Source organism: Podarcis filfolensis, assembly GCF_964270895.1.
Source record: "Podarcis filfolensis genome assembly, chromosome: 17".
NCBI classification, from domain to species: domain Eukaryota; kingdom Metazoa; phylum Chordata; class Lepidosauria; order Squamata; family Lacertidae; genus Podarcis; species Podarcis filfolensis.
In genome coordinates, this window is record NC_139621.1 from 34232671 (window position 1) to 34247494 (window position 14824).

At 46.3% G+C, this 14824-nt stretch overlaps 1 protein-coding gene across 2 annotated transcripts; it reads right to left on the reverse strand.

Moving 5' to 3' along the window:
• Positions 1 to 2074: 2074 nt before the first annotated feature.
• On the reverse strand, positions 2075 to 14334 carry LOC310753011 (perilipin-3-like). 2 transcript variants are annotated; one of them, XM_083594226.1, is made up of 7 exons: positions 14257 to 14334; positions 12785 to 12980; positions 11519 to 11601; positions 10225 to 10465; positions 5714 to 5931; positions 4862 to 5002; positions 2075 to 2940 (listed from the first exon to the last, which is right to left on the reverse strand). In XM_083594226.1, exons 1-7 carry the CDS (start codon positions 14317 to 14319, stop codon positions 2593 to 2595), a joined length of 1290 nt encoding a protein of 429 aa, XP_083450352.1. In that variant the 5' UTR covers positions 14320 to 14334; the 3' UTR covers positions 2075 to 2592. The 2 variants fall into 2 exon arrangements, 1 of the variants encoding a protein (XP_083450352.1); XR_014543059.1 differs by lacking the exons at positions 4862 to 5002; positions 5714 to 5931; positions 10225 to 10465; ... (1 more) ...; positions 12785 to 12980; positions 14257 to 14334 and adding an exon at positions 3400 to 3562.
• Between the last annotated feature and the right edge of the window lie 490 nt (positions 14335 to 14824).

Genomic DNA, 14824 nt, shown 5'->3' on the forward strand with positions numbered 1-14824 from the left:
TGCTATAGTGAGAGGTAAGGTATTCTACTTAAATGATAGTCATTGTTTTGAAATGTTCACATATACCTACAAATCAACACACACACACACACACACACACACACACTTTCTACACATCACTGTCATAACATTTTGTCCTCTTTTTTGGCAGTGTGTAAGTGACCACCCTGGTGGAGAAACCCAAAATGTCTACTAGTTAGTTTATACTAAAGAGGACACAGGAGAATCCAGGCATGTCACTCCTATTGCCAGTTTCCTATGTACAGAACATCATTATTTTTTTTTTAATGGGGTGGCATTTTGTTGGGTGATCTTTCACCAATACAGTGGTACCTCGAGTTACATACGCTTCAGGTTACAGACTCCGCTAACCCAGAAATAGTACCTCAGGTTAAGAACTTTGCTTCAGGATGAGAACAGAAATCGGGCTCCGGCGGCGCGGCAGCAGCAGGAGGCCCCATTAGCTAAACTGGTGCTTCAGGTTAAGAACAGTTTCAGGTTAAGAACGGACCTCTGGAACGAATTAAGTACTTATCCCGAGGTACCACTGTAGTATGAAATGGTACAGTCATACTGAGAGCCGATGTGGTATAGTAGTTAAGAGCGTCTGACTAGGACTTGGGAGACCAGCTATTAAAAAAACACTATGCAACACTTTGAAAAGAAACCTTGCAAAAAGCTCAACAGAAATTCTTGTTGACTTGTGATTTCAGCTCTACAGCGCCATCTAGTGTCACATTGTTATAATACATTTATAACGTCATAAGTCGACGAATGTAGATGAGTCTCAGGGTTAAAATTCCCCCGGGGACATGATGTTCACTGGGTGACCTTGGGCCAAGAACTGCCTCTTAGCTTAACCTACCTCACAGGGTTGTGTGGATTAAATGAGGCATAAGGAGCAAAAAAAAGGTGGGAGATAGATGCAGTAAATAAATATATGGGTATAGCCCGTATAGTTTGCATTTTGTGTAGACTAGTTCTAACGCTATGTTTTCAATGGTTGTGACCTGTGCTGGGATCTAAGGGTAAAGGGAGGAAAAATAAAAATAAAACGCAAGGGTTGATTATGTTAAAAGGATGGAAACACCTCATTGAAGGGAGAGTTATGTGTTTACTTACTGGTCCCAATGGAGTATCCCTTTGTTGAATAAAAATATATATTATATCCATCTGATTTAGCTTATTTCCCAGTATTCCTTTTTTGGGCAAGGTGCTCAAATGCATCAACAATGACCCCATCAAATGGACAAAGCCAATTAGCGAATACCTTTTGGTCAGCTTTAAGCTGGTTTTGGGGCCTGAACTTACTTGGTTGCTATGGTGGGCAACTTGTTCTAGCAGAACGTTTGGGGGAACATGGCTCAACTGATTCTCCAGAGATTTCCAAGTGGCTTTAGATACCATTGGCTATAGCCATGGTGGGGTACCTCTACCCTGCAGGAATACTGCAGCCATGTCTTGAAGGCTCCTATGCCCAAAAGGGAGAGTAGCAATTTGCTAGTTACTGGGTACAAAAAGGTGTTTGTTGATTTTGGCCATTTTGTGAGGCCATGACAGTGGTTGGTATATACAGTGGCATAGCGTGGGGGGTGCAGGGGAGGCCGGCCGCACCGGGCGCAACATCTGGGGGGGGCACGCTCGCACTTGCAGCTCTCTGCCCCTACCTGGCTCACTCACTCTCTCTCACTGCAGTGCTGGCTGTGCGAATCCGATCTGAGCCGCCGGGTCGCCGCCCACTGTGGAGGGGGTGGGTGCCAGGCGTGCGGTGCGGAGAGAGAGCGAGGGACTATCTGGGGGAGGGACAGTGCAGCGGCCGCCCAGCGCAGCGCTGAGCGCGGGAGAGAACCACACCAGACCAGACCAGGCAGCAGCAAGAAGAAGCTGGCAGCGGCGGCAGGTTAGGGGGCGCAAATTACTTGCCTTGCCCCGGGTGCTGACAACCCACGCTATGCCGCTGGGTATATACAAAGTCATTTCTGTGCTCCAGAGGGAACGGGGGGCTCCTTTGGACAAGAGTGCAGTACAGCACTAGCAGCTCAAACTTTTGTTCAGGAACAGTAACAACACCTCAGCTTTTCACTACTCTTTATTTATAAAATTCTCAAGACACATTTAAATAGCCCTGCATCGGTATTTGCCCCCCACATGGCAGGCCCCTTAAGATTTCTGCGGCTCGTCAGACAAGGTCAAGTTGAACCTTTGGATTTGTAGATATAAGGCTTTGCTCAATATAATTATCAAAAAGGAGTACAGTTGTGTACACACCATAGATTTAAAGCACATGGTCTCCCCAAAGGATCCTGGCAACTGTAGATTGCTCTTCGCAGAGCACCCATAACAAATTACAGTTCCCAGGATTTTGGAAGGTGGGGGTGAAGTCATGAACTTTGAACATACGGTGTGTGCAAATTTGATAAACAGTTTGTTTTAAAACATTTGGAAGCATCATTCTCTAGAAACATCAGCAGTCTAAGGAATTTACCATTAGGGACAATTTTAGTTCTCACACTTTTTCAGAAGTCTTTATGCTACATATTGGTCCAAGAGAAGTAGACAACTTCCAAGCAGAACCCCACGTCTGGCACTCTTTTAGGCCTCTGCCTTTGCCTTCTTTTCAGATTCTTCCATAGAAGTTTGAGCAGGAAAAAAGGACCGAGCCACCAATGTTGTCAAAATCACGTATTCTATGGTCTCAAATATGGTCTCCTGGGCCTTCCCAATCTTCTCCTGGCTCTCCTTCAGGCTACCACTGGGAAGGTCCTTCAAGGATTTGGCACCGGAGAGGGTATCCTGCAGCTCTTCCATGCTGCTATATGTTTGCTGCACCTTTTCTAGGAGATCAACGGGGAGGCCCCGCGCATTAGCCAAGAATGTCTGGCAGATATTCCGCATCTGCTGGCTGATGCCGTAGGTCAAGCTTAGAAGCTGCGATTCTGCCTGCCATGGAGTAGAAGGGAAGAGAGGACTTGTTAGATGACATGTTTATCGTACACCACCCTAAGCTTTCAGTACAAGTATTTGAGAGAGGCTAAGAAAGAAGGTAGGGTTAAACCACAGAGCCTAGGACTTGCCGATCAGAAGGTCGGCGGTTCAAATCCCCGCGATGGCATCAGCTCCAATTGCTCGGTCCCTGCCAACCTAGCAGTTCGAAAGCACGGCAAAGTGCAAGTAGATAAATAAGTGCCGCTCCGGCAGGAAGGTAAACGGCATTTCCGTGCGCTGCTCTGGTTTGCCGCAAGTGGCTTAGTCATGCTGGCCACATGACCTGGAAGCTGTATGCCGGCTCCATCGGCCAGCAAAGTGAGATGAGCGCTGCAACCCCAGAGTCGGTCACGACTGGACCTAATGGTCAGGGGTCCCTTTACGTTTACCTTTAAGAAAGGCACGTTTACTTACTCATGCACTGAACGGCAGTACTGATTTCTCTACAAGGCTGCAACCATCCATGTTGCTTGGCGCACACCACTCCAGTGCTCTGGAGCCATTTTGGGAGGCTGCAGGCTGGGGGGAAGTCAAGCACAACTTCCCCTTCTGCCCATGTGAGAGGCCAGAGAGATGCTTTTTGCACAAGCGAAGGAGCTTTGAACCAACCCTCGGCATTGTCTTCATTCATGTTTACCAAGAACTGTGGCAAATATTTGCAGAAACATCTCACTCTTCAGGAAGGCTCGATTCCACCCACCCCAAATCCAGCAACTTTGCCTGGGACAAAAGTTGCTTAGCATCAGAAATGCAGCAAAGGAAACTGCCCTGTACCAAGTCAGAACATTGGTCCATATAGCCAAGTGTTGTTTACACTAGGGGAGGGTGGGAAACTTGTAACCTTCAGGTGTTGTTTGATCCCAACTCCCATCAGCACCAGCCCATGGTTGGGGGTGAGGAGAGCAAGCTGGATTTAGAAGAGGCAGAGGAACCAGAGACCAAATTGCAAACATGCGCTGGATTATGGAGAAAGCTAGAGAGTTCCAGAAAGACATCTACTTCTGCTTCATTGACTATGCAAAAGCCTTTGACTGTGTCGATCACAGCAAACTATGGCAAGTTCTTAAAGAAATGGGAGTGCCTGATCACCTCATCTGTCTCCTGAGAAATCTCTATGTAGGACAAGAAGCTACAGTTAGAACTGGATATGGAACAACTGATTGGTTCAAAATTGGGAAAGGAGTATGACAAGGCTGTATATTGTCTCCCTGCTTATTTAACTTATATGCAGAATTCATCATGCAAAAGGCTGGGCTGGATGAATCCCTAGCCGGAATTAAGATCGCCGGAAGAAATATCAATAACCTGATATGCAGATGACACAACATTGATGGCAGAAAGTGAGGAGGAATTAAAGAACCTTTTAATGAGGGTGAAAGAGGAGAGCGCAAAATATGGTCTGAAGCTCAACATCAAAAAAAAGAAGATCATGGCCACTGGTCCCATCACCTCCTGGCAAATAGAAGGGGAAGAAATGGAGGCAGTGAGAGACCCTGATGCTGGGAAAGATGGAGGGCACAAGGAGAAGGGGACGACAGAGGACGAGATGGTTGGATAGTGTTCTCAAAGCTACCAGCATGAGTTTGACCAAACTGCGGGAGGTAGCGGACGACAGGAGTGCCTGGCGTGCTCTGGTCCATGGGGTCACGAAGAGTCGGACACGACTAAACGACAACAAAAACATCTGGAGGGACACAGGTTCTCCATACTTGGTCTACAGCAGTGTTTGGCAAACTGGGGTCTCCAGCTGTTTTTGGACTACAGTTCCCATCATCCCTGACCCCTGGTCCTGCTAGCTAGGGATGATGGGAGCTGTAGTCTAAAAACAGCTGGAGACCCAAGTTTGGGAAACACTGTTGCTACCTCTAAAGCATACCTCTAAAAGACTCTCTTCATAGCTCTGGCTTGGCATTGGAAGACTCCCATTCCACTCCACCAAGATTGGTTCCATTTCCTTCTGGTGATTAGCAACTTTAGGATTCAGTTGCCTTTCCAGAGACTGCAAGGTGTACTTTATCTGGAAAGGCATTTTCAAAATATTAACATTCAATGTAAAGAAGTATCTTGCAGCTATTGTTGACCAATAGCTTGAACTCCATTCAGCCGCTCCCATTCCATCTTTCATTAGAGACCTTTTCAAGCATTATCTTAAGAGCCACTTCAATGTTCTGCCACAGAAGTTAGTAAAGAGGTGGGCGTGGCGGCAGCAGGAGGCCCCATTAGCTAAAGTGGTGCTTCAGGTTAAGAACAGTTTCAGGTTAAGAACGGACCTCTGGAACGAATTAAGTACTTAACCTCAAGTACCACTGTATTGGATTAGACTTTCAAGAGCTTTCAGCTGAGTACTCGCTATACTCATCTCTGCTCCAAGGGAAGTCTGGAGAGCAGCAACACAAAATGAGCCTTTTTAGTGGTGGCTTCTCATTGGTGGAATCCGCTCCTAAGGGAGGCATGCCTGGCGCCACCATTACTATCTTTCTTTAAGTGCCAAGCATTTCTGTCTCAGTGGTTATTCCAAACACCACTTGCCCAGACCCCATTAACCCTTCTGCATATCCAACATGACGTTCTCATGGCGTTGGACTACAAGTTCCATCATCTCCAGCCATTGGTCATGCATGCTGGGGCTGATGGGAGTTGTAGTCCCACAACTTCTGGAGAGCACCATGGTAGGGCTCCTCTGTCCTCTAGCCAGATCTTGGAACCAGAGAAGTAGTTTAGTTCTTACCAACAAAACAGATTCTTGAAGCTGGGAGAGTATCTCCTGTGTGCTTTGCTTGATCCTTTGCATCTTTGCCCGAGAACTCTGGTAGACTCTGTGTCGGAAAAAGGCTGAGAGAGCGCCCAGGCGCCGATAGTAACTCTCCTCTTCTTTTTCCTTTTTGACAGGAGCTGTTTCAGCAGTTTCTTCGGGGTTGTTTATCACCATAGAGGCTGCGAGGGCAGCTAGAAAAGAACATACACGGTCTTGACAAAAATCCTCCTTTGCATGTTAAGTGGCTATTTATTTCTGCTACCATAAACCTACCATATTTTTTGCTCTATAGGACACACCCGACCATAGGACGCACCTTGGTTTAGAGGGGGAGAACAAGAAAAAAAAATTCTCCCCCTCTCTGCTCAGTGCCCCTTCAGCGAAGGGGCAGGAGAAATGGAGGAGGAGGAAGAAGAAGAGTTTGGATTTGATATCCCGCCTTTCACTCCCTTTAAGGAGTCTCAAAGCGGCTAACATTCTCCTTTCCCTTCCTCCCCCACAACAAACACTCTGTGAGGTGAGTGAGGCTGAGAGACTTCAGAGAAGTGTGACTAGCCCAAGGTCACCCAGCAGCTGCATGTGGAGGAGCGAAGACGCAAACCCGGTTCCCCAGATTACGAGACTACCGCTCTTAACCACTACACCACACTGGCTCTCAATGGAAGAAATGAGCCCCTTCCATTTCTCCTCCCGCTTCGCTGAAGTGGTGCTGCGCAGAGAGGGGGAGAATTTCCCCCCCCTGTTCTCCCCCTCTAAAACAAGGTGTGTTCAGTCGCCTTCAGTGAAGGCAACCCGAAGCCTCCGGAGCGCAGAGGGAGTTCGGTGCACACTGACCCTTCTCACTCTCCAGGCTTCCGTGAAGGCAACCCGAAGCCTCAGGAGTGCAGGAAAGGAGAGGGTTCCTTTCAACATGCTCTTTGGGGCTGGCGGCGGGAAGCGCTGCTTTCCCGCCCTGCCAGCCTCAAAGATCCCTGAAGCCTTTGGAGCGCAGTGCGAGTTCCCGCTGCGCTCCGCAGGCTTCGGGTTCCTTTTGCTGAAGCCAGGAGAGCAAGACTCTCCTGGCTTCAGCGAAAGGAACCTGAAGCCTGTGGAACGCAGCGGGAACTCGCACTGCGCTCCGAAGGCTTCAGGCGGCTATCCCTGAAGCCTGGAGAGCGAGAGGGGTTAGTGCGCACCGACCCCTCTCGTTCTCCAGGCTTCAGTGAAAGCAACGCGAAGCCTCCGGAGTGCGGAGGGAGCGCTCCCTCTGCGCTTCAGAGGCTTTGCGTTGCTTTCACTGAAGCCAAGGAGCCTGCATTCGCTCCATAGGACGCACACACATTTCCCCTTAATTTTTGGAGGGGAAAAAGTGCATCCTATAGAGCGAAAAATACGGTACCTTTTTACCAGTTACCTGGCTACAGCAGAACCAATGTAAACAAGCTCAGAGCATCTTTTACTCATCTAGCTTTATGGTTTCGCATGATGCTGTCTGATCATACAGCTCCATATTGATTTTTTAAAGAAAGATTGATAAACCAATTTTGTTATAGTCCAATTTTGTCTCCACTCAAAGCAACTCCAACCATTAATATACAAGTTAATAAAACTAAAATCCAAAAAAGCTTCGATGGCAGGCTGCAACATCCATCTTCTTAAGACTGTTTACCCAGTTATATACCTTAGCAAGTCAGAAGGTGAACATATATCACAGTCTACCGGTCATAGAAAATACTGTATTCTCCATGGGGCAGGGACTTGTATTTGGTTGTAATGTGCCAGGTGCATGAATGGAAAATGTTTTAAGATTTTTTAAAACAACTGTCTAAGACAAGCAACTGACAAGCAATGGTCAAATCACACCATTGGTCCCATCTGACTCACTATGGTCTACCAACAACACACAAATGTTTCAGACACGAGACTTTTCCAGTCCTAGTTGAAAGCTGAACCTGGGAACTTTTTTAAAACATAAAAACACCAAGATGGCTGTTATGTACTGAGTTGAATAGGATCCAAAAGGCAGCAGTCTGATTGGTCCAACAACAATAGGATCCAAAATGCAGCAGTCTGATTGGTCCTAGAACAATGCAGCATTATGATTGGTCCGCAGGAGCCACCGAACCCAGCTCCAGTTGGAAGTGAATCCGCAACCTGATTGGCCCACAGGAGAATCCCGGAATTAGCCAATCACGTGCGGCCCATTGTGTAAATAATGTATATGAAGCAGATATTTTGGGGGAACTTTCATTCCTCACTACCATGAGCTGAATAAAGAGCATGAAATCCACACTCGACTCCGAGTATATTTCAATGGCATTCTGGAAATCTGTTCAAGATGCAGGGTACCCCCTGTGATGCTTGAGACCATCTTTCTTCTAAAGTCCTGAGATGTGTTCTGGTCAACTCTCTGCCCCTCCACAATGTTCTTGAACTGGTACAATTTTTATTTCACTTCTAAAAAATTTAATATATTGTGGAGCTTCTGGCAAGCTGTGATGGAGGATGGCTGAATTCCATCACTGCCGTACGTTCCGGAATCAGAGGCCGAGATGGGAGTAATCTGTCTCCCTACACTCCCTGGCTCCAAATTCAGAAGGAAGGAGGGGCTGGGGGCGATGGATGGAAAGCCCGGAACGTTTCTTGGCAACTCTCCAAAGTCGCCTCCATTTAACAGGAAGCTTCCAATTCTTAAGATGAAAAATTGGATTTAAATTTTGGACGTGATCTGAACGAAGCGGGAGAAACTACTCTGCTAATTAATTCAGCCACTGAGATGCTAAAAGGGATTTGAACGGAAGAAGGATTAACATCTACGTAGACTTGGTATGTTGGAACTGAAAGGGGGTGTGTGAGCCTCCTTTGTTATTATATTTTGTTTTGCTATGTTATATGGCAAAATCCTGCTCTGAAAAAACAACTGTCTGATTATTTATAGCAAGCGAGACTGGAGAGGTGGTGTATTTGGTGATATAATATGACTAATACAGTGGTACCTCAGGTTACATACGCTTCAGGTTACAGACTCCACTAACCCAGAAATAGTGCTTCAGGTTAAGAACTTTGCTTCAGGATGAGAACAGAAATCGTGCTCCGGCAGCAGCTGGAGGCCCCATTAGCTAAAGTGGTGCTTCAGGTTAAGAACAGTTTCAGGTTAAGTACGGACCTCCAGAACGAATTAAGTACTTAACCTGAGGTACCACTGTAATCATTAACTGTGTGGAAATAACAATTATTCAAAAGTGGAAAACCAAGTTCAAAGTATTTGTCTGCAGATATTTGGAAGAGGATAAAGAGTTTCCCAACTTTGATTTGGAGAATGACTGGAGAGACGCCAAAAAAACTTTGGAAGTTTGCCTGGAATTAGAATCGGATGATGCAACTCCAATTAACCAAGCGGCCATGACTGGAAGTAGATCAGCTTGTCGAATTAAATGCGGAGCCTGAGGGGGATAGGTGCCTTTTAATATCTTACTTAATATTTGCATTCCCAGTTTTATATGGCAAACCTTCCCTGGACAGGTTAACCGTTTGAAGGACAGCTGGTCTTAAAAGCATTGGCCAGATGCCTTGATTTGATTTGATTTTATCTGCTGCCCGAGGTGAGAAGATTTTTGGACTGGCTTGGCGGAAACATCATTTTGTGAAGAGATATCGTGAACATGCAGAGGGAACTCTGGACATAAATTCCACACAGAATATATTGTTTTGTTTTATCTCGCTTGTTTGATAAACTCAGAGGCTGTGAAAAATAATGAGGATTAACATTAGAATGATTTATGGGAACTATAGCAAAAATTATGAAAGCAGTAGAAGATAATCAGACCCCGCTGACATCAGAACATGGGAAGATACCTCCAATTTTTTTTATACTTTGGCATAATATTTGGACGGTTTGATTATCGAATAATATGTATAATTTGGAATCTTTAATATGATTGGATTGGATTATTAAAGCGGAAAATTTAATAAATAGCATTTAAAAAAAAATAAAAACGTTAATATACCACTAAATCACACAGTAATTCAAAGTGGTTTACAATTATTATCTATAATAATAATAAATTCATTATTTGTACCCCGCCTATCTGACTGGGTTGCCTCAGCCTCTCTGGGCAGCTATAATCTACAATATTATGGCAATTTTTAAAATAACTTCAGTAGACCAGATTTTAGACAGTGAGATGGATAATAAGTATGGCCCATACCTTAATAAATAAAAATAATTAATAATAATTTATTACTTATACCCCGCCCATCTGGCCGGGCCTCCCCAGCCACTCTGGGTGGCTTCCAACAGGATATTAAAAACACAATAAAACATCAAACATTAAAAACTTCCCTAAACAGGGCTGCCTTCAAATGTCTTCTAAAAGTCAGAGAGTTGTTTATTTCCTTGACATCTGGTGGGAGGGCGTTCCACAGGGCGGGTGCCACTGCCGAGAAGGCCCTCTGCCTGGTTCCAAATACATTCTCCCTCACAAAAGCAGCTGCAATAGTCTCACCTAGTTCTTCATCTGTTACTGGCAGGTAGTATTCTATCATCTCCACAGATGCCTCTATCATGTGGTCAATACCACTTGTCACCATCTGCTTCATATTGCCCTCCATCACGGTGTTCACGCCAACCACCACTGCAGACGCGGCCATCTTCATCCTCTCCTGGGCAGCCTCTTTGACCCCACCTGCTAGACCTGACACTGTATCCTTGGCACCCTGGACAAGGCCTTTGGCATTCAGTACTACCTGCAGAAGGATTTTTTAAATGATATTCTCACATCAAGAAAGAAGAGAATTGAAACTCCAAGCCAAGAACCAGAGTAGAACCCCTCCCAAGTAGGTCTGGAAGGATCTCTAGTTTTCTAGTCATCGACTCCAATTTGATTCACCCCATCAATGGATGGCAGTAATTCTACACACATGCAACCCTGAGGGGAAGATGTTTATTCCGACCCCCTTTCAGCACTGATAGATAGGCGATTGTTAGGAGCAAACAAAAGAAATATGAGAAATTGTGCCACAGGGCACGACAAAGGAGTCCTTGTCAAGTTTCTACATGTAAAACTCCTGATATTATCTGGGCAGTGTAATTGTGCAGAGTCAGACCATTGGCCTGTTGGGCTCCTCCAGACCGGAGTTCTGTTGTGTCAAGACCATGTTGTCGAATACACCCACAACAGTTCTCGACTGATGGATTTATTCTGCTTTATTAGCTGTTCTGCGATGCGTCCCCAATGCTACCACGTTATTGCTGCCTGGAGGAGTTATAGCACGCTGTAAGCAGAGCAATAAATATATACAGTCATACCTCAGGTTACAGACGCTTCAGGTTGCGTTTTTTCAGGTTACGGACCAAAACCTGGAAGCACCGGAACGGGCTACTTCCGGGTTTCGGCGGTCGTGCATGCACAGAAGCGCTAAATCGTACTTTGCGCATGCGCAGAAGCACCGAATCGCAACCCGCGCGTGCGCAGATGCAGAGCTGCAAACGTGCATCCCGCACAGATCACGTTCGCAACCCGAGCGTCCACTGTGTATATAAAAACTGGAACATTTGTGGTTAAAAAACAAAAAGTTCTGGGATTTCAGCAGGAAGTTACAGGATATGCACTGCTTGGAAATGAAGCAGTGTGACCACCGCTATAATTTTGGCAGGAACAAACAGTAACGAAAGTGGGAATGTGCATGATCACCCCAATAGCATCAGGGCACAAATAATCATAAATGTGTAACAGAAAGGATGCCGGGGGTGGGGGGGGGTGACTGTCTACACAGAAGAAGCAGAGGTGGAGCCATTACCTTTTCAATAGTCTGCTGCACAACAGGCAGAGCCTCTTGCAGTTTGTCAAGGCCCTGGCAGGCGTAGGTATTTGCTGAAACAACTGTCGAAAGAGAAGAAGACATTTAGCCTTTCGCTGGCTGCCTCATCACTTCCTTCAAAATCAAAACTTACTTTAAAACCATGTGACAACTTAGAAGTTGACTTGGTGCATTTTCAACTCAGCTTTCAAAGCTAAAAGGGACATGGGTGGCACTGTGGTTTAAACCACTGAGCCTCTTGGGCTTGCCAATTGGAAGGCCGGTGGTTTGAATCCCCGTGATGGGGTGAGCTTCTGTTGCTCTGTCCCAGCTCCTGCCAACCTAGCAGTTCAAAAGCATACAGGCACAAGTAGATAAATAGATACCACTGCAGAAACGGCGTTTCCGTGCACTGTGGTTTCCGTCACGGTGTTCTGTTGCACCAGAAGCGGTTTAGTCATGCTGGCCACAGGACCCGGAAAGCTGTCTGTGGACAAACACCGGCTCCCTCAGCCTGAAAAGCGAGATGAGCGCCACAACCCCATCGTCGCATTTGACTGGACTTAACCGTCCAGGGGTCCTTTACCTTTACCTTTTACCTCAAAACTAAAATGGTGACCGAGTGCAATCAAAGCACAGGTTAGTTTTACTTCAGCCTTTTAATGGGACATATTTGGTTTTCAATATTGTATTTGCACTGCAATATCATAATTAAAATGTAAGGTAAAGGTAAAGGGACCCCTGACCATTTGGTCCAGTCGTGGCCGACTCTGGGGTTGTGGCGCTCATCTCGCTTTATTGGCCGAGGGAGCCGGCGTACATCTTCTGGGTCATGTGGCCAGCATGACTAAGCCGCTTCTGGTGAACCAGAGCAGCACACGGAAACGCCGTTTACCTTCCTGCCAGAGTGGTACCTATTTATCTACTTGCACTTTGACGTGCTTTCGAACTGCTAGGTGGGCAGGAGCAGGGACCGAGCGACGGGAGCTTACCCTGTCACAGGGATTCGAACCGCCGACCTTCTGATCGGCCAGTTCTAGGCTCTGTGGTTTAACCCACAGCGCCACCCGCGTCCCTAGTTAAAATGTATATAATCATATTTTGTATTTGTGGTATATATAAACATTGCATAATAGCCCACCCTTTCATCACACATCGAAGGCTTACATTGCCGGCACTGAAGAGCCTTGGGACATCCACACCTAAATGAGAGAAGGAGCCAAAACATTCCTAAGAGTAGAAACTATCAAGCCAGGATTTACTTACTCTGAGGTTCAAGTTTATTGAGGACAGGCTGCGCACCGCTCACTGCCGAGGAGGCAATCTTCTTTAGTCCAACTTCTGCCATATCACAGACTGCATGGATAGCTGGATGGGATCCCTTCGCAGAGTTATAAGTAGTGGAAAGGATCTCGCAGGTAATACTGACCAGGGCCAGATCAGTTAGCCTTTGTATGACACACTGGGAAGAGATACTGCATTGAGTCACCACCTTCTTAGACCCTAGAGAAGATGCTAAACTGTTGCTTTCTTGGCACTGTAAGAGTTATTGTCCAAAAGGATCCTCACAAAGGCCAGCGGGAGTGAAGGTCTCCTGTGTGCCTTGAGCACCTCTAGCTTAGGGTGGGTGAATCGTAAAGCTTAGCACTCTTCCTCTCATCAGTTCTGTGTTTTGACTGCCAGCGTAATTACTGTATTTTTCGCTCCATAGGATGCACTTTCCCCCTCTTAAAAACTAAGGGGAAAAGTCTGTGCATCTTATGGAGCGAATGCAGGGGGGAGGCAGGCAGGAAAAGCCCCCAAGAGCTGCACACAAGCTTCACGCGGCTCTTGCGGGCTTTTCCCCAGGAGGGAGAAGGGACTGACGCAGCCAGTCAGTTCCTTCTCCCTCCTCGTAGAAAAGCCCACAGGAGCCGCACGCTCCTTAAAGGATGGAGAGGTTGTGCAAGGCTAAAGAGGAAGCCAAGGCAGCGGATCATGCTCGCTGCCTTGGCTTCTTTAGCCACGCTGGAGAGGTTTAGCTCCCGGCTGGAGAGGTTGCGCGGCTATGGCAGAAGCCAAGACAGCCAGCGGGATGGATCCCGCTGGCTGTCTTGGGTTCTTTGCTCTTTGGGGCTGGGGGGGGGGAACCCGGGCTTCCCCCGCAGCCCCGAGAAGCTCTGAGAGAATATTTTTTTCCTTGATTTCTCCCTCTAAAAACTAGGTGCGTCTTGTGGTCCGGTGCGTCCTATAGAGTGAAAAATATGGTATACTAGGCAGCTTCTACTGTAGGTGGAATATTTTGCTCTGCAGAATGACCTGGGCTGGGCTCCTTTAAGAGTTCGTAACAGAGGCACGGAAGCCTCCATGTTTTTGTTTTTAAAAAGGCATTGTAGCTCTAGTCAGATTTGGAGTACAGCTGCCTGCAGTTACTGTCAAGTAAGAATACAAAACACCAGAAAATCCTTCCTTGTGTGGTGTCACTCTTTGGGGAGGAAGTAGTTAGACTAACTTTTAATGTTTGATGCATTACTGTATTTTAATATTTTGTTGGAAGCTGCCCAGGGTGGCTGGGGAAACCCAGCCAAGATGGGTGGGGTATAAATAAATAAATAATAATAATAATAATGATTATTATTATGGCTAATGAAATAAATAAATAAATAAATAAATAAATAAATAAATAAATTATTATTATTATTATTATTAACTTGCTGTTTGAGTCTAAAGCTTAAATGGTGCAGCAAGGGCCACGTTACCTGTTGTCCCTTTTCGGTGACCTCATGGCTCTCAGCTTTTCCATTTCCTTCGTTATTAGACATGGCGATGATGAAATGTCACTGCAGAAAGCTAAAGAGAAGCGTCAGCTATCATAAGAAGGTCCCATTTGCATTGCACACAGTGGAGAAAGTACTCAGAAACCTACTTGAGAACTGCAACTTAAGGTGGTCTGTTTTGCAGGGAGCATTAAGAGTCAATGCAAGCTTTCTACATAGATTCCTTCAAGCATCCCCACACTGCTCTCTCACAATCCCTCCTGAGCACAGCCTTCCCCATGATGACCCTTTTAACCACCACACAGAGTACCCAAGAGGTCAAACGAAATAAAGGTAAAGGATACTACAGGTGTGTTAGTTATCTTCTGGTGGTTCCCTCACTGCGAGAAGCCAAGTTACAGGGAACCAGGCAGAGGGCCTTCTCGGTGGTGGCGCCCTCCCTGTGGAACGCCCTCCCACCAGATGTCAAAGAGAACAACCACCACCAGACTTTTAGAAGACATCTGAAGGCAGCGCTGTTTAGGGAAGCTTTTAATGTTTGATGTATTGC

Coding starts and splice junctions, on each gene's coding strand:
- LOC310753011 (XM_083594226.1), bottom strand. CDS start 14,319: ATGTCTAATAACGAAGGAAATGGAAAAGCTGAGAGCCATGAGGTCACC. Junction 12,981..14,256: donor TCACCGAAAAGGGACAACAG/GTAACGTGGCCC, acceptor ATCTCTTCCCAG/TGTGTCATACAAAGGCTAAC. Junction 5,932..10,224: donor AGTAACAGATGAAGAACTAG/GTGAGACTATTG, acceptor GTTCTTTTCTAG/CTGCCCTCGCAGCCTCTATG.